The 22500-nt window shown below is 43.6% G+C and overlaps 2 protein-coding genes across 2 annotated transcripts in view; both read left to right on the top strand.

Moving 5' to 3' along the window:
* Positions 1-1400: 1400 nt before the first annotated feature.
* Positions 1401-12553, top strand: LOC308137678 (protein shisa-like-2A; the record flags this gene model as incomplete). Its single annotated transcript, XM_080506446.1, has 3 exons — positions 1401-1582; positions 7887-8023; positions 12363-12553. The coding sequence occupies 3 exons, from the start codon at positions 1401-1403 to the stop codon at positions 12551-12553; spliced, it is 510 nt and encodes a 169-aa protein (XP_080362572.1).
* Positions 12554-16068: 3515 nt separating this feature from the next.
* cUnh19orf44 (chromosome Un C19orf44 homolog) overlaps positions 16069-22500 on the top strand; it is a 15273-nt gene continuing 8841 nt past the window's right edge. The window contains exons 1-2 of the mRNA XM_080506324.1: positions 16069-16313; positions 18551-18683. Of these exons, the coding sequence (XP_080362450.1) occupies positions 16212-16313; positions 18551-18683 (235 nt within the window). The 5' untranslated portion in view covers positions 16069-16211. The remainder of the gene's footprint in view (positions 16314-18550; positions 18684-22500) is intronic.

Here is a 22500-nt window from a genome sequence, read left to right as displayed (position 1 = left end):
GCTCTATATGCCTGCAGCTCCTGCCGTTGCCCGGGGGCTCTATAACCCCCCCCACCTCACCCCCCCATGGCTGCTCCCGTCTCTCGCCAGTCAGATCCTGACGTCTTGCCAGGCATGTCTCAGTGAAGACGGGAGGAGAATTCTCGTCTCTTGCTTTCCTGCAGAAAAAAAAAAAAACCTGTTCTCAGGCACACAGTGAACTCACGTTGCGAAAGCCTTCGCTTCCAAACATAGCCCCCCCCCAAAAAAACGAAAAAAGAATAAGAACTATAACCTCTCGTGCTCTAAAGTAAAGGGTTTCAGTGGAAACACATTAAATGAACTGAATCAAACAGCAGTACAGCGTGGTTCCGTGGGGCCATCGACCACCTTTGTCTAGCTTAGCACAGAGTTCTGCAATCGTTCCCATCCAAAGAGTCGTTTTTGTCTCTTTCCACGAAGTAGAATTCTTCTGGAGCCACAAAAAAAAAAATGTAACCATCAAAGATTTGCACAGCAACAAGGACATTGCATTACAAAGGCCTAAACATGCCAATAATCTCCTCCCCACCCCCACAACAGATCCAGATGCATTTGTGTGATACTAACTTCAAATGTTTTGGGTTCAATAAACATGTTCAATAAAGTTCATTTTACGTCTCACTTTTATTTTTCTCAGTGTTGAAACTGTCACGAATAGAGCAAAAAACGGTTAAAATGGCTAAAATGGGGAACGTGACGAGAAAAAACGTGGCCAAAATTCAAAATAGCCAAAAGAACCAAACGAGTTGAATCAGTCAAAATTTAGCTCAAAATGTTAAAACTGCTAAAGCATGCAACCACATAACTTTCTAATCGATGTGATGATTAATGATTAAACGTGGTTTGTTTGGTTTTTTTTGGCTCCAGGAGAATTTCAATTGGTGGAAAAAGACCAAATCTGATCATTTGATGGGGAAGGTATCAGAGAATATATGGATTATGTGTTTTTTTTATATGTATATTTTAATATATGTTTAGTCCAATGACCACCTGTAACGTAAGAAAAGAAAAAAGAAAAACATCCGATGGCTTCACAGGCAAGTTGAATTAATTGCGCACTGATGGATCATTTGAATATTAATGTACATTTGGATGGAACATTCCTCATTTTTGATTGATCAGCACATGAAGGAGAGAGAGAGAGAGAGAGAGAGAGAGAGAGAGAGAGAGAGAGAGAGAGAGAGAGAGAGAGAGAGAGAGGTGCAGCAGCAGCAGCAGCAGCTCCTCCAGAATCCCACCAGCCCTCCGTTCAGACGCGGACGTGGAGGAGAGCAGGCGGCGGCGACGGCGGGAGATGGACCTTAAAAACGACCCCGGCACCCTCAACACGCAGCCCGACGCCTCCACCTGCGCGCGCGCGCGGACGACCCGAGTCTGACATGAGCGCGGACTGCGAAAGTTACTACACCCGGGAGAGCGTGCTCGTGGAGGGCTTCGCGTGCCCCAAGTCGGACAGCGACTCCGCGGCGCTTTTCTGCTGCGGCTTCAGCGACCTGAAGTACTGCTGCGATGACCCCAACAGCTTCTTCCCCTACGAGTATGGATACATGTGGTGGCTGAGGTGAGGCGACCGCCGCGGCCGCACGCGCGCCTCGTCCGTGCGTAAAACGGCCAGTCTCGTGCGTAAAACGGCCAGTCTCGTGCGTCCCAGTGCAACTGGATGGAAAAGGGAGCAGATTCGAGACTCTGGTGGCTTTTTTTTTTTTTTTTTACTTTTGACAACATGCACAAATCTTAATCACATCTGCACGAGTTGCACAGTTTTTGCAGAAGGGAGGCGCGCGCTCGCGCAGACTATGACGCCTCAAAAGTCGCAGTTTTGAACTGTGGTCATCTTGGTTTAGTTTGAGGAATAAGTCTTTTTGTTCAAAAATAAATAATCTTGGTTTAGTTTGAGGAATAAACTAAACAAAAATAAACTCTTTTTGTTCCAAAAAAATAATATAAAATCAGTTTATATTTTAGTCATCAACAGAATTTTAGTTGTAATTATTAAAAACAAATTGTAAAAATTATTTTTGAGTAAACATGTTGGTCACCACAGGAGTTCCACATTCCACAAAGTAGATAAAATAGTTAAAATAAGATAGTGGCACACTAGATAGATAGATAATGCATACAAATAAGTATATAGTACACCCAGAAGGGGAAATACACACAGTAGCAGTAATATTTACAAGATATGGTGAGATTATACTATATTAGTTCATTGGACAATAAAAACTGATGACACTCTGATCACTCAGTTTCACTCCATTCATCTCTTCTTCTTTTAGTTTACATTTTACATCCAGTTGTTTGGAGTATGAGTTTCCCCCCCTGTGTTTGTTTTACTTTCTCATCTCCGCCCTGCGCTGAACCCTTCCACCAATCACCATCACTGAAGAATGGGCGGGTCATTTTTCCAAGAGATCTGATTGGTCAGGAGGCGCTTTTACACTCACTTTGATCTTATCCGTGTAACATATTCTGTCCATAAAGTCAACACAGCTTGTTTTTAAACTTTCTTTTTTTTTTTTTATGTTTTATGTCTAAAGTGGCACCAATCAACGTCAATGAAATCAACTCTGACACGCACTACTTTTTTTTTAACTCCCAACATCTACAGCGTTGATTCACAAGCCTTCCTGCATGCCGGTGACATTTCGAGCAGTTGGTGGCTGTTTGGATTTAATGAGCAGAATTGGCTGATTTATAAATGAGCCTCAAGACTCAGTGGAAACAGGATCATGTTCTGAATGCGACATGTGAAGGAATCACTGATGGCTGCATTTTAGTTGAAATCATGTTGCTGTGTGACGAGTAATCAGATTGAAACGAATTACAGACAGTAAGGTGTAATTTATTCATTTTGATTATGTTTCAAGTGAAAATGCATAATTTTGGAGTTTTTGTTTCAGAAAATCTTTATGTTTGTGTCGCAGCATTTTCAAAATGATGCAGAAACACTTAAAATGATGATGTAGTTTGCATGCCAGGCCATGAGGTGGTGCTGTTGTTTGTTTGTGTAATTAAACTACACACACACTGGCATGGACCTAAAACCCGATTTCCCATGGGGAATAATTTTCGATATGGAAATCACAGGAATGTAAAGTCAGTGTATCGTCCTCCTATGTTTGGACTTGCAGGTTTTGTTTTGTGTTTTATGCTCTTTAAGGCTGGATTACAGTTTCTGCATGTCGCGTGTGGCCTTATAATCCATGCAGTGGCTGCTGCTCCCAAACTGCAGTGCAGGGTTGTGATTCGTGTTGCAGACAAAGTAAACTGGAGGGGAAATAAGCTTTAAAAATAGCAGTGAAACGACAAAACTGCTTAAAAAAGAGACACAAATGCTCCTTTCTGACTCTAATTACTCCCTGTAAATGATTTTGCTGTGTTTTGGGTTAATTTAATATTTTCTGTGCTTATATTTGTTACATTAAGTCTTGTACATAGCATTTACAATTTTAAAATTTCTTATTCAACTTCTATCTTGTCCTATTTGATATTCAACTTCCTTTCTACTTATTCTTTGTGGAGCTTCAAGCTTCAAGCAATTTCCCTTCTGGAATTAATTAAGTATCAGTATTCTAATCTATTCTGTCAAAATTGGTGGGAAAATTCTGGAAAATATGGATGAAACTACTAAAATCGGGTACAAAAACAGCTGAAAATGTAACGAGATGTTTACAATCCTAAATTGGAATTAAAACTTCATAAATACTACACAAGTCACAGGGTTGGTTTTTTTTGTACATGTTTCTACAGTACTGATGATTTGAAAGTCTAGAAGCTCAGTAAAGCTTAATTTATTACATATTTGTAGTCCTGCTATTCTGTTGTTTGTCATGTTAAGGCGATATGAAGGACCATTTTCAGTGTTTTTGCCTTTGATTAATTCCGAATGTTAATGTGTCATTTTCCAAAACAAATTGTGCAGTTGTTGGGTTCTTCTGTGTAAAACTGCCTCGACATGACAGTGTTGTGTTTGGCGCTGTGTCGATAAAGTTGGATTGAATTGAATTTCACCACAACAAATGCCCAATTTAATAAAATATTTAATATTATTCAATAATTACTCTTATCACGACTCAGTATCGGCAAGTAGTAGTAAAGTGGTATCGGTGCATCTGTACTTCGTACATCAATCTCGACTTTTTCCTTCCATATTTGGGTTGTACGTCTTGACCGGTGGCGCCTAAAACTGAGTTTTATCCTATGAAAGGATTGAGTTTTTTTGCAGATATCAGTGATTTTGTGTGAAACTTCCTTTTGGTTTTTAAAACGAGAGCTTCGTGATTTGTGAGGCGGAGGAATCGAGAGCAAAGTATAATTGCATCCTTTCGTGGTTTAACTCTGCTTCGATGCTCTGGAAGTGAAATGATGATTTCATGCAACAACGGTCTGACGGGTCGGTCTTGACGTGAGCGATGAGGATTTTATTGCCTTTCCTCCTTCCCCCCCCCAAAAATAGATCACATTTCACTGTGTTTTCAGAAAATGTGAAAATATTGGAACCAAAATATTTCTCTCATGATTTCTTTGGCTTTTTGGTCCCATTGAAACGAGCCGGCTCTCGGATCTGATGAGTGTCATCACTTCTAATCAGCGTTCACGTCAAACACAGCAGGGCTCCACTATTGTAACGTCGAGCTGTAGAGTGCGCGATTAATATCGTAAGGGCGACCACGCCGGAATACAACATCCACAATTACTGCTACTTCCGGCTGAAGTACAATGAAAACGCAAAATAGCAGCTTCTTTTGAGAGCAGCATGAAAGCCCATATTCCTTTTTTTTTTTGGCGTTAAATCAAGGGTGTCAAACATGTGGCCCGGGGGCCAGAAGCGGCCCACCAGAGGATCTAATCCGGCCCGCCATGTGATTTTTTTTTTTTTTTTTTTTTTTTTAGTATAAATATGAAAACTGACAGAGGCTGATCTAAAAACACTAGATTGTCAAAAATGACATTCAAAACCGCCCTCGGTCAGAATTTGACCCCCGACATTAATGCATCTGTGGAGGTCACATGACGCAACACCTTTCACAATAAAGGTGTCCAATTTAAGTGTTGCTTTAGACACGTAAACTCAAAATATTTTCCAGATGATGACAAATTGTTTTAATCCCGAATAAAACTACGATATCCAGATACAGGTGACTGAGGGTTTTTTTTGTGTGTTGTAACTTTAATATGTATATTTCAGAATAGACTGGCAAATGCCTGCAGTTACAAAAAGATCAAAAGAAGGAAAGACTTTGCATTTGTCCATATCTGCAGTTTAATATGTTCTGTTTGACTTGTTCGCCCCCCCCCAGAGGTCAGATTAGGTTGATGTGGCCCCTCAACTAAAATTAGTTTGACACCCCTGCATTAAATAGTCCAACGTGCAAGTGGTTGGACCATTTATTTCGGTAAGTTTTTTTTTAAGGTAAGTTTCTCAACAAACGTCTTCTCTGCAAATTCTAATGTTTAAATGAGGTTTCAGACGTGTCCCTGCTGCAGCACACTCAATTCAGCTGCTTATCAAGCCTCCGCAGAGCTCGATGACAACTCATTTATTTGGAGCGGAGAGATACTGTATCTAAAATACGCGCCGCAGTTCTACTCAAGACGTGAGATTGACACGTCCGGCGGCAGCGTACATGGAAATTGCTGTGATGTGCAGACTGAATTGGAAGCCGTCGATTTCAGGTCTTCGGGGCTCAATGGAATTGCAGAATTGACCGTACAACCATCCAGTAATGAACTGAAAGTCGATGAAGAAGGGCTGCCGCTTCCAGGAGAGTTGGAAATTACTTTAAAATGTAAACAACTGCATTTTGTTTGTTCAGTCATTGGCATTGTTTAAAGACTACGATGTGGGGGGGGGGGATAGCGGGACGGAATCGATGTGTAGAATCCCGGGTTTAAATCCTGAAAATATATTGGAGATGTACAATATTGAATAGGTGTCGATATACGATATGCTGATGAGAGCTGTGTTTTCCTCCAGAGTGTCATGACTCCTCGTCCATATTCTCCTGGGACTTGGTAATTTTATTTTGACAGTCATCCGCAATAACAATCCAAATTGGTCCATCTGTGGTCTCCAGCGGGTTTCTAAGGAAAACGTCGATCAAGCGCAGAGGTCAGAGTTCCTAGTAAATGTCGTTAAGGCCACGTAAAGTCTAAATCTGATTATTAGCCGATGTTGGAATTCGTTCCTGTGTTCCCATGAATTCCTGTTCGTTTCATCCGGGAGAGGCAGTTAATTTGCTCAATAAACAATTTGATAATCACACAAACAAGAGATTACAAAAAATGCATATATCAGACTACATAATGCATATACAAAAATGTCATATATCAGAGATACGAGCTCGGCCCATTCTTCTTTGCAGACCAAAGCATGCCGGCCGGGTTTCATATTTATACATTTACCCAACTCAACTCACATTGGTCAGTTCCTAGGGATGTACGCGTTGCTATGGTGACGTTGCTATTCCTTTGTCTGATCTCAAACTGGTTCTTCTCAGAGCTCGACGTTCTGTGGGACAAAGTGACCTCTGACCTCTGACCTCTTCCCTGTCGGTCCAGTCTTACCTTGACCATGTTTTTTTTGGCAAATGGAGCGCCGAGGAGACGTCGCCAACCAACTTGGACTGTCCCGAGCACTGTGAGAAACTCAAGCTGTGTCGAAACACAACTGAATGCAATATGTGTTCACTTGTCGCACACAAAACAAATGTTTAACTACCGTATTCCTTCACCGACTGACGTCCACACCAGGGACCTGCTGGAGGTCATTTCTCTGAACCAGCAGGCAGATAACAGTCCTGCTGACGAGTTTAAAGCCCCTGAGACTGTGACTGTAAACACCAGCAAGCCTGATGTAATTCTAATGCATCGTCTGCGGGATCTTGGTGACTCGCCACGGTGTGAGAAAAAAAATAAATAAAGAAATAAAGATAGGAGTGCAACAGTGGCTTCGGCCTGTAAACGTTCCTGCTGTTGACTTTATTCACACTAAAACTGATTCGCAAGGCCACCTTTTATTTATCCGAGCACGTCAAGGTTCTCAGGTGGCTTTGGTACGTCTGTATTTTTTGTGTTGCTACTCATTTGTGTGCCTGTTTGAACCCTTGAACCACGTGAATGTCTAGACAGTGCTGCTGAATTTAGTTTAATGTAACAACTGTTGGAAAATGTTTGGATCTGTGTGTTAACGGTAAATAGTATATGTATATATTTATTTATTTTTAATTAATTTGCCTTTATTTAATCAGGAGAAACACATTGAGATTAAGAATCTCTTTTGCAAGTGTGTCCTATATATATATATATATATATATGTATGAAAAAAATACTTTCAGGCCAGAGTATGAACAAAGATAACATTTATTTTACTTACACTTACACTATGCCAGCAGTCAACCTTCCAGTTCTTCCACAGCAACCAGCCCTGCCTGCTTCTTTTCTCTCTCTATCTCTCTCTCTCTCTCTCTCTCTCTCTCTCTGTCTCTCTCTCTCTCTCTCTCTCTCTCTCTCTCTCTCTCTCTCTCTCTCTCTGGCATCAAAGCTTAAAAATACCAGGAGGAAATGAAATATACAGGCTCAATGAATATCAAACATCCAGTAAACAGAAGCCTCATGCACTGTGCAGTGAAATGCAAGTATTCTAAAAATACAAGTGAGTAATGAATAAAGTAATAAATTCAATTCAATAAAAGAAAAAAGAAAAAGACATTTACTGATGCTTTCATTTCCAGGCCTCATCTGTATTCCGGGTCTGTGTATGTATGTGTGTGTGTGTGTGTGTATATATATATATATATATATATTGAGAGTTGTGGAGGATCTGTCTAACCGTCCTGCCGTGTCTTTGTTTCTGTGTCTTCCAGCCTCGGCGCTCTGGTGGGTCTCTCTGTAGCAGCCGTGGTTCTTCTGGCCTTCATCATCACGCTGTGTGTCCTCTGCTATCTCTTCATCACCACCAAGCCCAGAGGTCTGGACAACGGTCTGTCCCTCCAGGCGCCAGGTAACCCACCGGCTGCCACGTCAATCAAACTGAATTATTAAGTCATTTGACGTTTTGTTATTAGCCTGACCTGAGGGGCTTTTTCGATTAGATTTTCTTTTTTAACTTTTTATTTTTTATTTTTAATTATTAGTACTATTTTGCATTTAATTATGAACTACAAAAAGAGCAGGATTCATTCTCACGCCATTGCTCGTGTTGTTAAAATAAATTAAGTCTGATAACGACCCTCAGACTCTTTACACCAGGGGCGTCAAACATGCGGCCCGGGGGCCAGAAGCGGCCCGTCAGAGGATCTAATCCGGCCCGCCATGGGATTTTTTTTAAATAAAAGTATAAATATGAAAACTGACAGAGGCTGATCTAAAAACACTAGATTGGCAAAAATGACATTCAAAACCGCCCTCGGTCAGAATTAATGAATGCAATCTGTGGAGGTCACATAACGCAACGCCTTTCACAATAAAGGTGTCCAATTTATGTAAAGTGATACTTTCGACACGTAAACTCGAAATATTTTCCAGATGATGACAAATTGTTTTAATCCTGAATAAAACTACGATATCCAGATACAGGTGACTGAGGTTTTTTTTGTGTGTTGTAACTTTAATATGTATATTTCAGAATAGACTGGCAAATTCTTGCAGCTAGGAAAGAATCAAAAGAAGGAAAGACTTTGCATGTGTCCATATCTGCAGTTTAATATGTTATATTTGACTTGTTCGGCCCCCCAGAGGTCAGATTAGGTTGATGTGGCCCCTCAACTAAAATGAGTTTGACACCCCTGCTTTACACGAAGTGAAAACGCAAAACTTTTGAGTGTCTGCTTACGAAACGCTTACAAAACAGCTCCCAAGGTGAAACTTTCGAAAAACACAAATACAGCGACTGTGCATGTGACCAGTTTTTTCTGCACATGCTCAGTAGATGGACAGTAAAAACAGTGTTTTCCTCCGTCGTGTCATGTCATCACCGTACACGTTCTCCTGGTCGCTTTTGAAATCTAAAACAAACAACAGCGCCGACTCCTGGCCGAACGCCTTCGCAGACTCGCCTCGATTCACGTTGCGACGCGCTCGTATTGAACGTACGCAGATCGTGACGTTCTCATGACGAGTTCAGTTTAATCTTCTAAAATCGTAACAGAAAGTCGAATAAATCCAGCCGTCTAAAGGTGAGATTCGCCCGCGAGCGCCAGACCTGGCTGCCGATCTGAGTGGGCGACGTTCCCTTGTGAGCTCACGGCGGAGAAAGGAAAAAGAAACCAGCCGGAGCGGAACGAGTCCGGCGGCCGTAAACGACGCAGCCCACGCCGGAGATGCCGGAGACATCTGACACCACTTGATTCAGCCTTGAAGTTAAATCTGTTAAAGGCTGCGTTATTGACAGCAGGTCAAATTGAATGTTTTTCAGTCCTTTTGACTGAATAGTTGCTGCGTCGCTCCTGCAAAGGTTTTGTATTTTGTTTTTATTTTTTTTCCCCTCCGTGTCTAAATCGTCTCCATCAAGGTGATCTTTTGGTTCCTTTTTTTTTTTTCCAGATCATGCCGCCAGTGGCGTCACGTCGTGACTAAATCACGGCCCGAGTTTTCACTGTTTCTGTCGTTTCCGTGGAAACGGACATTCTTTTCAAATCGTTTTTGCGTCAACGTGAAACTTCTCTGAAACGAAAAAGTTAAAAACGATTTCACTTGAAACTTTATCAGAGAGGAGATAGAGGTTCACATGTAAGTACTAAATTAATGCCAAATTCAATGAAATGATAGTTAATCAGGAGGCCAATTTTGTTCTAAAGGTGAACAGTTCTTCACCTTCGACAGCAAAAGACATCACATGTTTTTTTGTTTCACCATGAATGAGAGAAGTGGAGTGACGTCATGTCAGGTTGGTTTTTCAGACGTTGCCATGGAGACGCACTTCAGTGTCTGGTAGAAAACTAATCTTTGGATCTCGGATGAAACTTTACAAATATCGTGACGAAATTTGCATCTGGGGCAAAAAAAAAGGTGTAATATTTGAATGAATCCATGTAATTTACTCTTATTTTCTTTTTGTCCCTTGTTCTGATAAATAATACCACCAAGATCTATGAAGTGCTGTGCGAGACACAGGGAACATTTTACCCCTGTACGGGAGGCAGCAGATTCTTTTATAACGCGTTATTGACAAAACTATGAGAGACGTCCAACTGCGAAACAGTCAAATACAGAATGGAAAACACAAGAAGTGGTGGAAATGTTGACGTGACTGAACATAATGAGAACGACGCAAGAGCGGAGAAGATGATGAACGTTTAGACAAATGAAGGAAGGACAATAGGACACACGGTAGCAGTTATTGACAATCCAAAGGGGAAGTAAATGGAAAACGATGGCAGTGACACAATCAGAGGGGGAAAAAAAGCCCCGAAAATAAAGTGACTGCCGCCTCAGAGGCTGTAAATGAACAGTTTATTATAAACAGTGTGATAAGTTAGAAAAGAGAGCAGCTTCGCCCATGACTTATTGACACACACACACACACACACACACACACACACACACACACACACACACACACACACACACACACACACACACACACACACACACACACACACTTCACCCTGCTGCACACATTAATTCAACGCCTCTAACTGGTTTTCACACAAACTGAACTTTGATTTATTCACATTTAATGAACTCTGAAGACGTTTCCTCGGGAGTGAAACCTGAAATGTTTAGTCAGGAGAGGATTTAGCCTCTGCGTCGTTTGCTTTATGTTGTGAATGATTTGCATTGTTAGACTTCAGTTGATTTCGGAAAGATTATGGAAATATTGTAGTTTGGGTTTTTTGTTTGTTTGTTTTTGTTTTCCAGCTGCAGGTAATAGAGTGACACCTGCATAATTATGTAAAGTTCTTCTTATTAAACCCATTTTGGAAGGATTTGAATAATCATTTATGGTTATTTTTCTTTGCTGGTCCCAGACTGTTTATCATTTTTAGCTTTGAGCGAGTATTTTAAATTCGCTCTGCAACAAACGGAGAATAGTTGAAAGTTAAGTTAAGTTAGCTCTGCCGTTCTGCTCACAGTGACTCATGTTCGACCAGTTTTGTGGCCATGTGAAAACTCCAATTCCCATTTTTTTCACACCACACCAGAGAAATGTTTTTTCCTCGTTCTCCTTCTTCTTTCCATCCTCATGTCATTTATACTTTCTCAGCTCATGTTTAACAAAATCGTCTTTTTATTCTGCGACTGTTTCCGATAATCCATGATTGTACATAACAAATTTATATCGTGTTTTTTGACTCATGTCTGTAAGAGAAGAATCTATAAATGTCCTCCAACTATCCCACATTCTTGACTAAACCTCAGACCGACCTGCTCACTTCTTGGATTTTATTACCATTTCAAAGGCGAACAAAAGATGAAAGAACTGACAAGTTGAAAGCAACAGCAGGTATTTCTTTCTCTGTGTGAACTGACGCTAATGAAGGAGGCCTACGTTTGGTCCATTTCGACACCGTGAGCTTGTTCTTTGAATGATCTTTCACCTGTTCGTTTTTACTAGACGTCCCGCTGAGCATCACTCAACTTTTACGACAAAGACATTTACAATTTCCCAAAAACACTTTCTATTTTGGCAAAGGAAACCGGAGCAATACGTATGAAATGAGCTAATAACTGATACCTAAATTTACATTTTATCGTTTTCATTTAATCACACACAGTCATTTCCATAAGGGCTTTTAACTCTTGGTTTAACAGGGTTTTTAGAAAAGGCACAGCTCAAATGGCTTTACAAAAGTAAAGCCAAAAACAGCTAAAATGTCAAAATTGTCTATAAAAAAAATGCTGAAATTGAAGGTTAAACTATCAAAAATCAGGAAAAACCAGCTGCAAATGTAATGAAATGTTCAATATTCTAAATTAAACATATGAAACACTTTATGTTCATACATCAAATCTCAAATGAAACTTCAAGAGCGCTTTTTATCCTCATTTTAAAGGTTAAATGTGTTTTGCAGCTCCATAATGACTTCTTGTGGTAACGGCACATTCATATTGTAGACGGCACAATGCTAACGGTCAGCTACCTCATTTTTAAAGCGATGAAACCAAACAAAGACGAAAACATGAGGAAAATCAAATTTAAAGTGCGAACAATTACTTCCGTAGAGTAGTTTCCATTATTTCAATCATTACGTTTATTCCTGAGTATATTTTCACCGGCCTTTCAGCCACGTCACCTGAAATTAAATGGACTTTTTATAAATCAGCGTTGAGCTTCTTCATGAGGCCGACGAGACGTGACGGTCGGACTCAGCCGCTGACGCAACCGTCTTGTCTTCCAGGTCCGATGTCCAGTCCGCAAGAACCCGGGTCGAGTCACAACAGCGTCCCCGCCGGGCCTCAAGGCTTCAGGAAACACTTCCTGAGGGGCAGCAAGCTGGACTGCGACAATCAGCCGCCCGAGCCGGACCGACTTTTCCAGCGCTGCTTCATGGCGACTGTGACTTCCATCAACGTTGAGGGTCAAGCGTAGACCGACTGAACGTCCGTGTCTCTCAGATCAAATCTTACCTGTTGGCCTTCTAGTCGTCACGGCTCTGCAGTCCTACAAGACTGACGACTTACAAGAGTTCGAGGTTGGATTTGAATGGACGACGACGCAACTTGATCCCGAGGAATGAAGCTGCTGACGAGTTTTTGGAGTCTCCCAAAGGAAAAAAAAAAATAGCGCCCTCTGCTGATGATGAAAGTAACTGTAGCAGAAATGAACATGGAATTGTTATAATACTTTCTACTTACGAGTTTCAGTTCCGGGAGTCGTGGTATTTGTTACATGTGTTCGCGTAATGTGTCTTGGCGTCACAGAAGTGCCAGCGCTCGTTTTCATAAAGGGCAAAAACTCGGATTACCTTCGTTTTGTTGCCTGTTGCATCAGTCCAACCAAACAACATCGGCGGAACTTTCAATTGGAGAGTCAATAAATCTCCAGAAGACGACATTTGGAAAATGGTACGCGACGGCCACCGAATACAAATTAAACCCTGAACCTCCCCAGAAACTAGAAGCTGTTAACATCTGTTTTTCATGCATTTCCTGTTTCATAGATGCAGGAAGGGAAGAAAATGCTGAAACATTTCTTTCATAAAAGACATTAAGAACCTGCAAGTGGAAAAAGCAAGTGAATTCCGGAAATAAGGGGAAAAAAATACATGTGTAAGTCTCACTGTGTACGATTATTTTGTGGAGATTCTCTTCTTTTTTTTTAACCTGCTGGATCCAAAGTGTTTTTTATACTAAGTAACGAAGACTGTGTTGCATTCTAATTCTGGTTCCTCGATATTCAGTTCTATTTTTCATGTTATTATCTGTAATAGAGAGATCAGGAGGTAAATCACTTCTCTCACTAATGTGAAGCAGTTTTTCTCGTCAAATCTTCATAAACCGGGAGCCGCCGGTGATGGGAGTGTGTAAATTTGAATATAAGTTGTGTTCCGTCTGGAGCTTTTCTGTCGTGTCGTCTGTTCTGTGGCGGCTTTGTCATCTTCGCCTACGAAAGTTGGAGCGGAAGGTTATGTTTTTGTCTGCGTGTATTAGTTTATCGGTTTGTGTGTATTTGACCAACTTTTCCCAAAAACTATTAAGCCAAATTGCATAAAAAAAGAAACTGTGAACAATTTCCCAAACAAAGCAGATGAGAGAGGCGCCTCATGAAGATCAAAGGAGATTTGAGCTAACAGCTATCATGCTAACCCGGTTCCGCTAACAAATATGGCATGTGAAACATCCCCCAACTGGATGTCAGTATTAAGTTCATTAAAGTGATAAAGCTCAAACAAAAAAAAAAATCTTCAACCGTTTCTTTTGTTTCAAATGTTATTTTTAATGATTTTATTGGACAATAATATTCATTTGACTTCACAACAGTCACAGATTTCACACAAATGCATCCGTTTCGTGTCTGCGGTGTTGAGTGTGAGCTCTGCGGGAAGGAAGAGGAAGAGGAAGCGTCTCTGGCGGCGCCGTCAGCCTGACGCACTCACCTTCATTGTACGCCGCCACCGCAGCTGCTCAGTTCCTTGTCGTTGGGAATATCCGTGTGCTGTCTGGCTCCGTCAAGCTGATCACTGAGCTCATTAACGTGAATGGATTATCTTTAATGTACTTGTATTTTTCAGTAAAATATCTGGCAGCTCAAGTGCCTCTTGCTAATAAATGTGCTTTTTGTCCCCCCCCCCCCCCTCTAAAGTGATTAAAGTCTCTTTGCTTTGACGCTTCAACTTGCCTTCAGGTTTTTCTGTCTTTAAAGTCAGATATTTCATGCATGCTATTAATTTGCCGTTTGCCTCTGAAGCTACTTGACAATTGACAGTATTGTGTTTTCTAAAAGTATCCCTCATTCACCTGTAGCACGCTGAAGTGTGGAAAGTAATACAGAATAGGCAAACGCTAAGGGCACCGTGGCCACCGGGTGGCGCCACAAAGTCAGGAGAAAAAAGAAATCACCATTATAATTATTGAAAGTAATTATTACACTTAACTCTTAAAAGGGAAAGTTGTACTTCTGCACTTCTTTATTTGTTTTATTCTTGTCTGGCTCGCGAGCACTTTTCCTGCTTTTAATCGTCAATCAAAAGGTTTGTTCCGTTTTAACCTCTTTATATGTCACATTTTAAACCCCTGTTGTTTGCAGTGTGACAGTTCACATTGTCTGAAGCTTATTGTCTAAAACACTCCTTTGTATTGGACATATTTTTGCAGTTTTTTTGGGATTCAAACATTTAGCTATTAAGGTCCCAAAATCTAATGGATTGGACTTTACTAATCAAGTTTATAGTTTTTGCAAAAGGTTGGTCAAATATATTCATACAAACTAATAGATAAATACACATAGATAAAAGTATTACCTTCCCCCAGCATTAGTTGGCGAAGATAATAAATACACGTGGCCAAAAACATAACCTTCTTGGCCAAATTACATTGGCAAAGGTAATTACAAAGAGACACTGGGGACCCTTGAAGACACCAGTGGAAGGAAGAACTGATTTATTCGTTTAGAAAAATGATCCCAAAAAAATGTCAACAATGATAATTCACAATGTGAAAAACATGAGGACTTCAAATTAAAACGTCTTGATGTGAGACTCCGCCGGCACCGGCTTATTAAGCAAACCAGCGTCAATCAGGCACCATGGGAGATGACTCGCAGCCAAAATGTAATTTCTCCTCAAATCTAAGTTTAGTTATCCCTCATACAGCTCCACGTAAAACAATTCAGCAACAAAAGAAACGAGAGAATTAATTTTTAAAGAAAGGTCCTTTTAACAGTATATGCAGTGCAATGCTCAGCTCATCTAATTGCATCAAGGTTGAAAGTATGTGTTGTGGATCATGTTGCACAAACAGAATTGAGTGGTTATTGTACAGTTCTAGTGAGGATGATGATGGTGTGCAGTGCCCGGGGCAGATTATTCAGTCTGACAGAAACAGGAAGGAAATACCTTGTGCAAGACTCTGAAATACAAACATTGCTGTACACGGAGCTATACAGGGATACCCGCAGAGACTTTAATATAACAATATTTCAGACCCATTAAAGGAGTACAATCAGACATTTGTCACAGGTTCAAATGTGCTTCCAATAGAATATAAGTACTTCATTTATCCCCAAATGTAAATTCTTTATTTAATTAAATTACTTTATTCTTCTTCTCATAACCTACTAAGTAATTAATGTAATAGATTTTAAGAAATCTGCCTAAAATTAAAATTATTTCATTTATATCGTTTCAGGCGCGACCTGCATTGCCAGAAGTGACCTATGGGGGCGCTGTGAACTTGTTGGACTCATTTATAACCACGAAGGAGAAGAACCAGCCTCTCCTCCATGGAAACAAGCGACGCCAAAAAGGTTTATTTATTTACACTTTTGCCTTAAAAGAGCAGTAACTGGCTGCTCGGAGGACAGTTTGGTGTTAAATACCCGATAATAAACCGCACCGAGTCGTAAAGTGACTCATATCTGTGTGTTTTCTCGGGGCGGAGGGTGTTTTAACTGTTAGCTTGACCAAAGAAGAAGGAGAAGAAAGAAAAGTGGGAAATGTGTGCTGCAAACTGCTCAGGCTGAGTGCCGACATGGGGCGCTACGTGTGGCATTACCGCTAACTGACCACTGGACCGGGGTCTGCTCCACCATGTGGAAGAGGAGCGGCCGGAGCTCCGCTCTGGACCGGGCTCAGGGGCTGCTGTCGGCCAGGAGGAGCGGCGGAGGGGCTGGGACGCAGGGACCCGTGCAGGTACACGTACCAGTGCACAAAGACACGTACACACACACACACACACACACAGAGAGAGAGACAACTACAGGTACACGTACCAGTCCTGCAGGTACACACACACACACACACACACACAAACCCACCCAAAGAGAGAGATAAACACACACAGACACACACACACAAAGAGAGTGAGAGATACACCCACACACACACACACACACACACACACAAAGAGAGTGAGAGATACACCCACACACACACACACACACACACACACGTCCACTCTTCAACTCTTCAATGACGATTTGCTGCTGATTATTCTTATTTTCTGCTATTGTTCTGTCAATTATCAAAATGAGTTTTTTTCTTTTTCTTTTTTTTGTAAAACAAAGAACATCCTTTTTGTTTTTGCTTTTGTTATCATTGTTGTGATTATTTTGGTTTTTACTCTGTTGTTGCTCAGGCTGGTTTAATCTCATGACAGTTGGAAAATATTTGAATCACTGTGATTACTGTATTTATAAAACAAAAAATATATGTAGCACTAACAAGGGTATTGTATGTTTCTCCCCACCCAGTCTATCTCTCTGTCTTTCCTCTCCTCTCCTCCATCCTTTCACCGTGACCGGTCAGCAGAATTCCTCCACCTCTGACTCTGGTTTCTACAAAGTTTCTCCCTGTTGGGGGGAGTTTCTCCTCTCCACAGTCGCAAACAAACCTGCTTGCTCATGTGGATATGTTGGGCTTTTCTATTGTCTCTGTAAAAGCACATTGGAATGACTGTAGTGTATTTAAAAATGTCTTTTTTTAATTAAAAAAAAAAAGGATCGGGACATTAATATCATTGTAAAACTTGTGAAAGTACGTAGATATAATTTAACATAGAATAACTATTTGTCAAAACTGTTATCAAACCACTGGTGTATGATGATACAAATTTAGCCACACAAATTACTTTAAATAAGTGTTGTTTATTTTTTTATGGCAGTGTTGGGGTGGGGAGAGGTGGAATAGTGGAGGGCCCTGTTGGTGCTGGTCCACGTGGTCCAGGGTGGCTTCGTTGCTCTCCAGGGTCCACTGAACTTCCTGTAGGGGAACAAATAGTGAGAGATGATGAACTGGCTGACAAGAGAAGCTTTTAGTAATCAATGTGTCTGAATTCATTCAGCAACCACTCTCTGGGGTGTCTACTCGTAAATATTCTGCATGATATGAGAACAGGTTCTTACCTCATCGTCCTCTTGAGCTGCCTCTCCAGCGGAGACCCTTCATGTGGGCCTTCTGCAGAGCTTCAACCACGAGGTGGAGGACTGCTGCATCGCTCCATCCCCTCCATCCTGCCTGGGCTTCTCTTGCTGCTCATCCCACTGACGTTGCTTGGCCAGTTGACCTTGCTTGGGCAGCTGACGTTGCTTTGCCAGTTGACGTTGCTTGGGCAGCTGACGTTGCTTTGCCAGTTGACGTTGCTTGAGCAGCTGACCTTGCTTGGGCAGCTGACGTTGCTCATCCCGCTGACGTTGCTCATCCCACTGATGTTGCTCATTCCGCTGATGTTCCACGGCCAGTTGACGTTGCTCATCCCACTGATGTTGCTCATCCCACTGATGTTCCACGGCCAGTTGACGTTGCTCATCCCACTGATGTTGCTCATCCCACTGATGTTCCACGGCCAGTTGACGTTGCTCATCCCACTGATGTTGCTCATTCCGCTGATGTTCCACGGCCAGTTGACGTTGCTCATCCCACTGATGTTGCTCATTCCGCTGATGTTCCACGGCCAGTTGACGTTGCGCATCCCACTGATGTTGCGCATCCCACTGATGTTGCTCATCCCACTGATGTTGCTCATTCCGCTGATGTTCCACGGCCAGTTGACGTAGCTTGGCCAGCTGACGTTGCTTGGCCAGCTGACGTTGCTTGGCCAGCTGACGTTGTTTGGCCAGCTGACGTTGCTCATTCCACTGACGTTGCTCATCCCACTGACGTTGCTTGGCCAGCTGACGTTGCTTGGCCAGCTGACGTTGCTTGGCCAGCTGACGTTGCTCATCCCACTGACGTTGCTCATCCCACTGACGTTGCTCATCCCACTGACGTTGCTCATCCCACTGACGTTCCACGGCCAGTTGACGTTGCTCGGCCAGTTGACGTTGCTCATCCCGCTGATGTTGCTCGGCCAGTGCACGTTGCTTGACCTGCTTATACTTCGCAGCCATTTGCTTGTCACGCTGCTTGGACCGCTCACGCAACTCCGCCAGCTCACGCAGATCGGCCAGTTGCTTGGCCATCTCACGCTCCTCGGCCAGCTGACGTTGCTCGGCCAGCTGACGTTGCTTGGAAAGTTTAAACCACTTGGCCAGCAGACGTTGCTTGGAAGGTTTACACCACTTGGTCAGCTGAGATTGCCTGACGCGCTTATATTTCACAGCCATTCGCTTATCACGCTTCTTAGTCAGCTTACGTTGCAGGGCCAGGCGACCTTGCTCGGCCAGCTGACGTTGCTCGACCAGCTGACGTTGCTCGACCAGCTGACGTTGCTCGACCAGCTGACATTGCTCAAACACCTGACATTGCCGGGCCAGCTGACGTTGCTTGGAAAGTTTAAACCACTTGGCCAGCAGACGTTGCTTGGAAGGTTTACACCACTTGGTCAGCTGAGATTGCCTGACGTGCTTATATTTCACAGCCATTCGCTTATCACGCTTCTTAGTCAGCTTGCGTTGCAGGGCCAGGCGACCTTGCTCGGCCAGCTGACGTTGCTCGGCCAGCTGACGTTGCTCGGCCAACTGACGTTGCTCGGCCAGCTGACGTTGCTCAGCCAGCTGACGTTGCTTAGACAGTTTACACCACTTGGCCAGCAGACGTTGCTTAGACAGTTTACACCACTTGGTCAGCTGAGATTGCCTGACGCGCTTATATTTCACAGCCATTCGCTTGTCATGCCTCTTGGTCAGCAGACGTTGCAGGGCCAGTTGGCGTTGCTCAGCCAGCTGACGTTGCTCGGCTAGCTGACGTTGCTCGGCCAGTTGACGTTGCTCGTCCACCTGACATTGTTCGGCCACCTGACGTTGCTTGGCTACCTGACGTTGCTTGGCCAGTTTACACCGCTTGGCCAGCTGACGTTGCTTGAAGTGCTTATATTTCTTAGCCATTCGCTTGTCACACCACTTGGCCCTCTCATGCTCCTCGGCCAGATGACGTTGCTCGTCCACCTGACATTGTTCGGCCACCTGACGTTGCTCGGCCGGCTGACGTTGCTCGGCCACCTGACGTTGCTCGGCCGGCTGACGTTGCTCGGCTACCTGACGTTGCTCGGCCGGCTGACGTTGCTCGGCTACCTGACGTTGCTCGGCTACCTGACGTTGCTTGGCTACCTGACGTTGCTTAGGCAGTTTACACCGCTTGGCCAGCTGACGTTGCTTGAAGTGCTTATATTTCTCAGCCATTCGCTTGTCACACCACCTCTCACGCTCCTCGGCCGGCTGACGTTGCTCGGCCACATGACGTTGCTCGGCCACCTGACGTTGCTCGGCCGGCTGACGTTGCTCGGCTACCTGACGTTGCTCGGCCGGCTGACGTTGCTCGGCTACCTGACGTTGCTCGGCCGGCTGACGTTGCTTGGCTACCTGACGTTGCTCGGCTACCTGACGTTGCTCGGCTACCTGACGTTGCTTGGCTACCTGACCTTGCTTGGCTACCTGACGTTGCTTAGGCAGTTTACACCGCTTGGCCAGCTGACGTTGCTTGAAGTGCTTATATTTCTCAGCCATTCGCTTGTCACACCACCTCTCACGCTCCTCGGCCGGCTGACGTTGCTCGGCCGGCTGACATTGTTCGGCCACCTGACGTTGCTCGGCCGGCTGACGTTGCTCGGCCAACTGACGTTGCTCGGCCGCCTGACGTTGCTCGGCCACCTGACGTTGCTCGGCTACCTGACGTTGCTCGGCCGGCTGACGTTGCTTGGCTACCTGACGTTGCTCGGCTACCTGACGTTGCTCGGCTACCTGACGTTGCTTGGCTACCTGACCTTGCTTGGCTACCTGACGTTGCTTAGGCAGTTTACACCGCTTGGCCAGCTGACGTTGCTTGAAGTGCTTATATTTCTCAGCCATTCGCTTGTCACACCACCTCTCACGCTCCTCGGCCGGCTGACGTTGCTCGGCCGGCTGACATTGTTCGGCCACCTGACGTTGCTCGGCCGGCTGACGTTGCTCGGCCAACTGACGTTGCTCGGCCGCCTGACGTTGCTCGGCCACCTGACGTTGCTCGGCTACCTGACGTTGCTCGGCTACCTGACGTTGCTCGGCTACCTGACGTTGCTCGGCTACCTGACGTTGCTTGGCTACCTGACGTTGCTTAGGCAGTTTACACCGCTTGGCCAGCTGACGTTGCTTGAAGTGCTTATGTTTCTCAGCCATTCGCTTGTCACACCACTTGGCCCTCTCACGCTCCTCGGCCGGCTGACGTTGCTCGGCCGGCTGACGTTGTTCGGCCGGCTGACGTTGCTCGGCCGCCTGACGTTGCTCGGCCGCCTGACGTTGCTCGGCCACCTGACGTTGCTCGGCCACCTGACGTTGCTTGGCTACCTGACGTCGCTTAGCCAGTTTACACCGCTTGGCCAGCTGACGTTGCTCGGCGAGTTGATGTTGCACCTCAGGTTGTGGCTGCAACTGCTGCTGCAATTTGAAGAAGAAAATGAGAGGAAAATGAGGATGCGTCCATAAAAATTAGCAACAGAAAAGCAGAAAGAGGCACAGTGATGTTTGCAAACACACACACCAACAAATAATTAAGCCCAAAACGCAGGATTAAGCAGAAACAAAGAGCCTAACGAGGTGTGGTCAGATAGAGACGACAGCAATGGAGGAAAACACAGGAGGAAAAGGGTAGAGGATGGAGGATCAATGTGAAAGACAGTGAAGGAAGCTGAATTGAAAGGCTCGGGACAATGCAGAGAAAGGTCAGCAAAAAGGAGGGTAAATATGTCAGCAAATTAATACAAGATGGCACAAAAAACAGAAAAGCGAGGAAAGACACTGTGAACATCCGTAGGACACTGGGAGGAAGACGGCACAATGCTCTTCTTCAAAATCAGTGAAAAGTTTGAGTTTGGGACAATTCCAGTACTAGTATTTTTGGACCAAATTCTCAGGCCACATTTCCACACTTATTGTCAGGAGTACACCAAATCGATATCATTTGTTTAGTTAAGCCGCATCAGTTGATCTAATTCTGGATTTTGTTGAAGGAGGTATACAGAATGTACCTACTGCAACCTACAGTAAATGATAGAGCTATAGCAAATGGTACTGTTGTAGCTGTACCATACTCGCCATGAGTTGCATTGCCAGGGAATTATTCAAATTCTAAAGGGCACTTACCTGTGGAATGTTGGAACGTGGAGACTGAGGGGTCCAGGGCTGTGGGGCCCAGACCTGAGGGGGCTGAGGGGGTTGTTTTGCCCAGAGCCCAGGGGGTTGTTGGTAAGTGATCAATGAGATCATGGTCAAGGTTGATTGTTTATCCAGTACACCGCTGCAAAAGTATTAATTCCGATATGCTCTCCTGAAGAACTGAGGTCAATGAATGAATTATCTAGGAAGCTATGAAGACAATGTGAAATGAAGGCCTTTTTTGCTTTGATCATCAAAGGCATCCAGGATGTCAACATCTTGTCACTTTGCAACTTTGCACTGGTTTGTGACATCAAAGGCAAATTAGGCCACGCCCCAGCCTGCATGAAACGTGTCGCCTCCTTTTCAATGTCTTTATATTTACACATGAATTGTGTGAATGCTGGAATAAAATCCACAATAACTAAAAAAAAAAAAAAAAAAACTATCGATGCTTCAGGTGAACACGAAATATACAATAATGATTAAAAGGATCATGATAATAATTTGCAACAAGTACAAACACTTACATATGTCGATGACGCTAACGTCCCTGTGCTTTAAGGGACCTTTTCACATTCACTTTAGAGACCAGATCACACCACCTTGAAAATGTCACGCAATTACAACAGCTGCTGGTTTTGGGGCGCTGTTGCCTGAAATGAACACTTACCAGAGAGAAAGGAAAGAACAAAACCGGTAGCCCATGGTGGCACACGCACACACACACACACACACACACACACACACACACACACACACACACACACAGACAGACAGACAGACAGACAGACAGACAGACAGACAGACAGACA

Source organism: Blennius ocellaris (assembly GCF_963422515.1).
Source record: "Blennius ocellaris genome assembly, chromosome: 12".
Taxonomy (NCBI): domain Eukaryota; kingdom Metazoa; phylum Chordata; class Actinopteri; order Blenniiformes; family Blenniidae; genus Blennius; species Blennius ocellaris.
The sequence above is the reverse complement of the archived record's forward strand: the minus strand, read 5'-3'. Positions and strand labels throughout refer to the sequence as shown.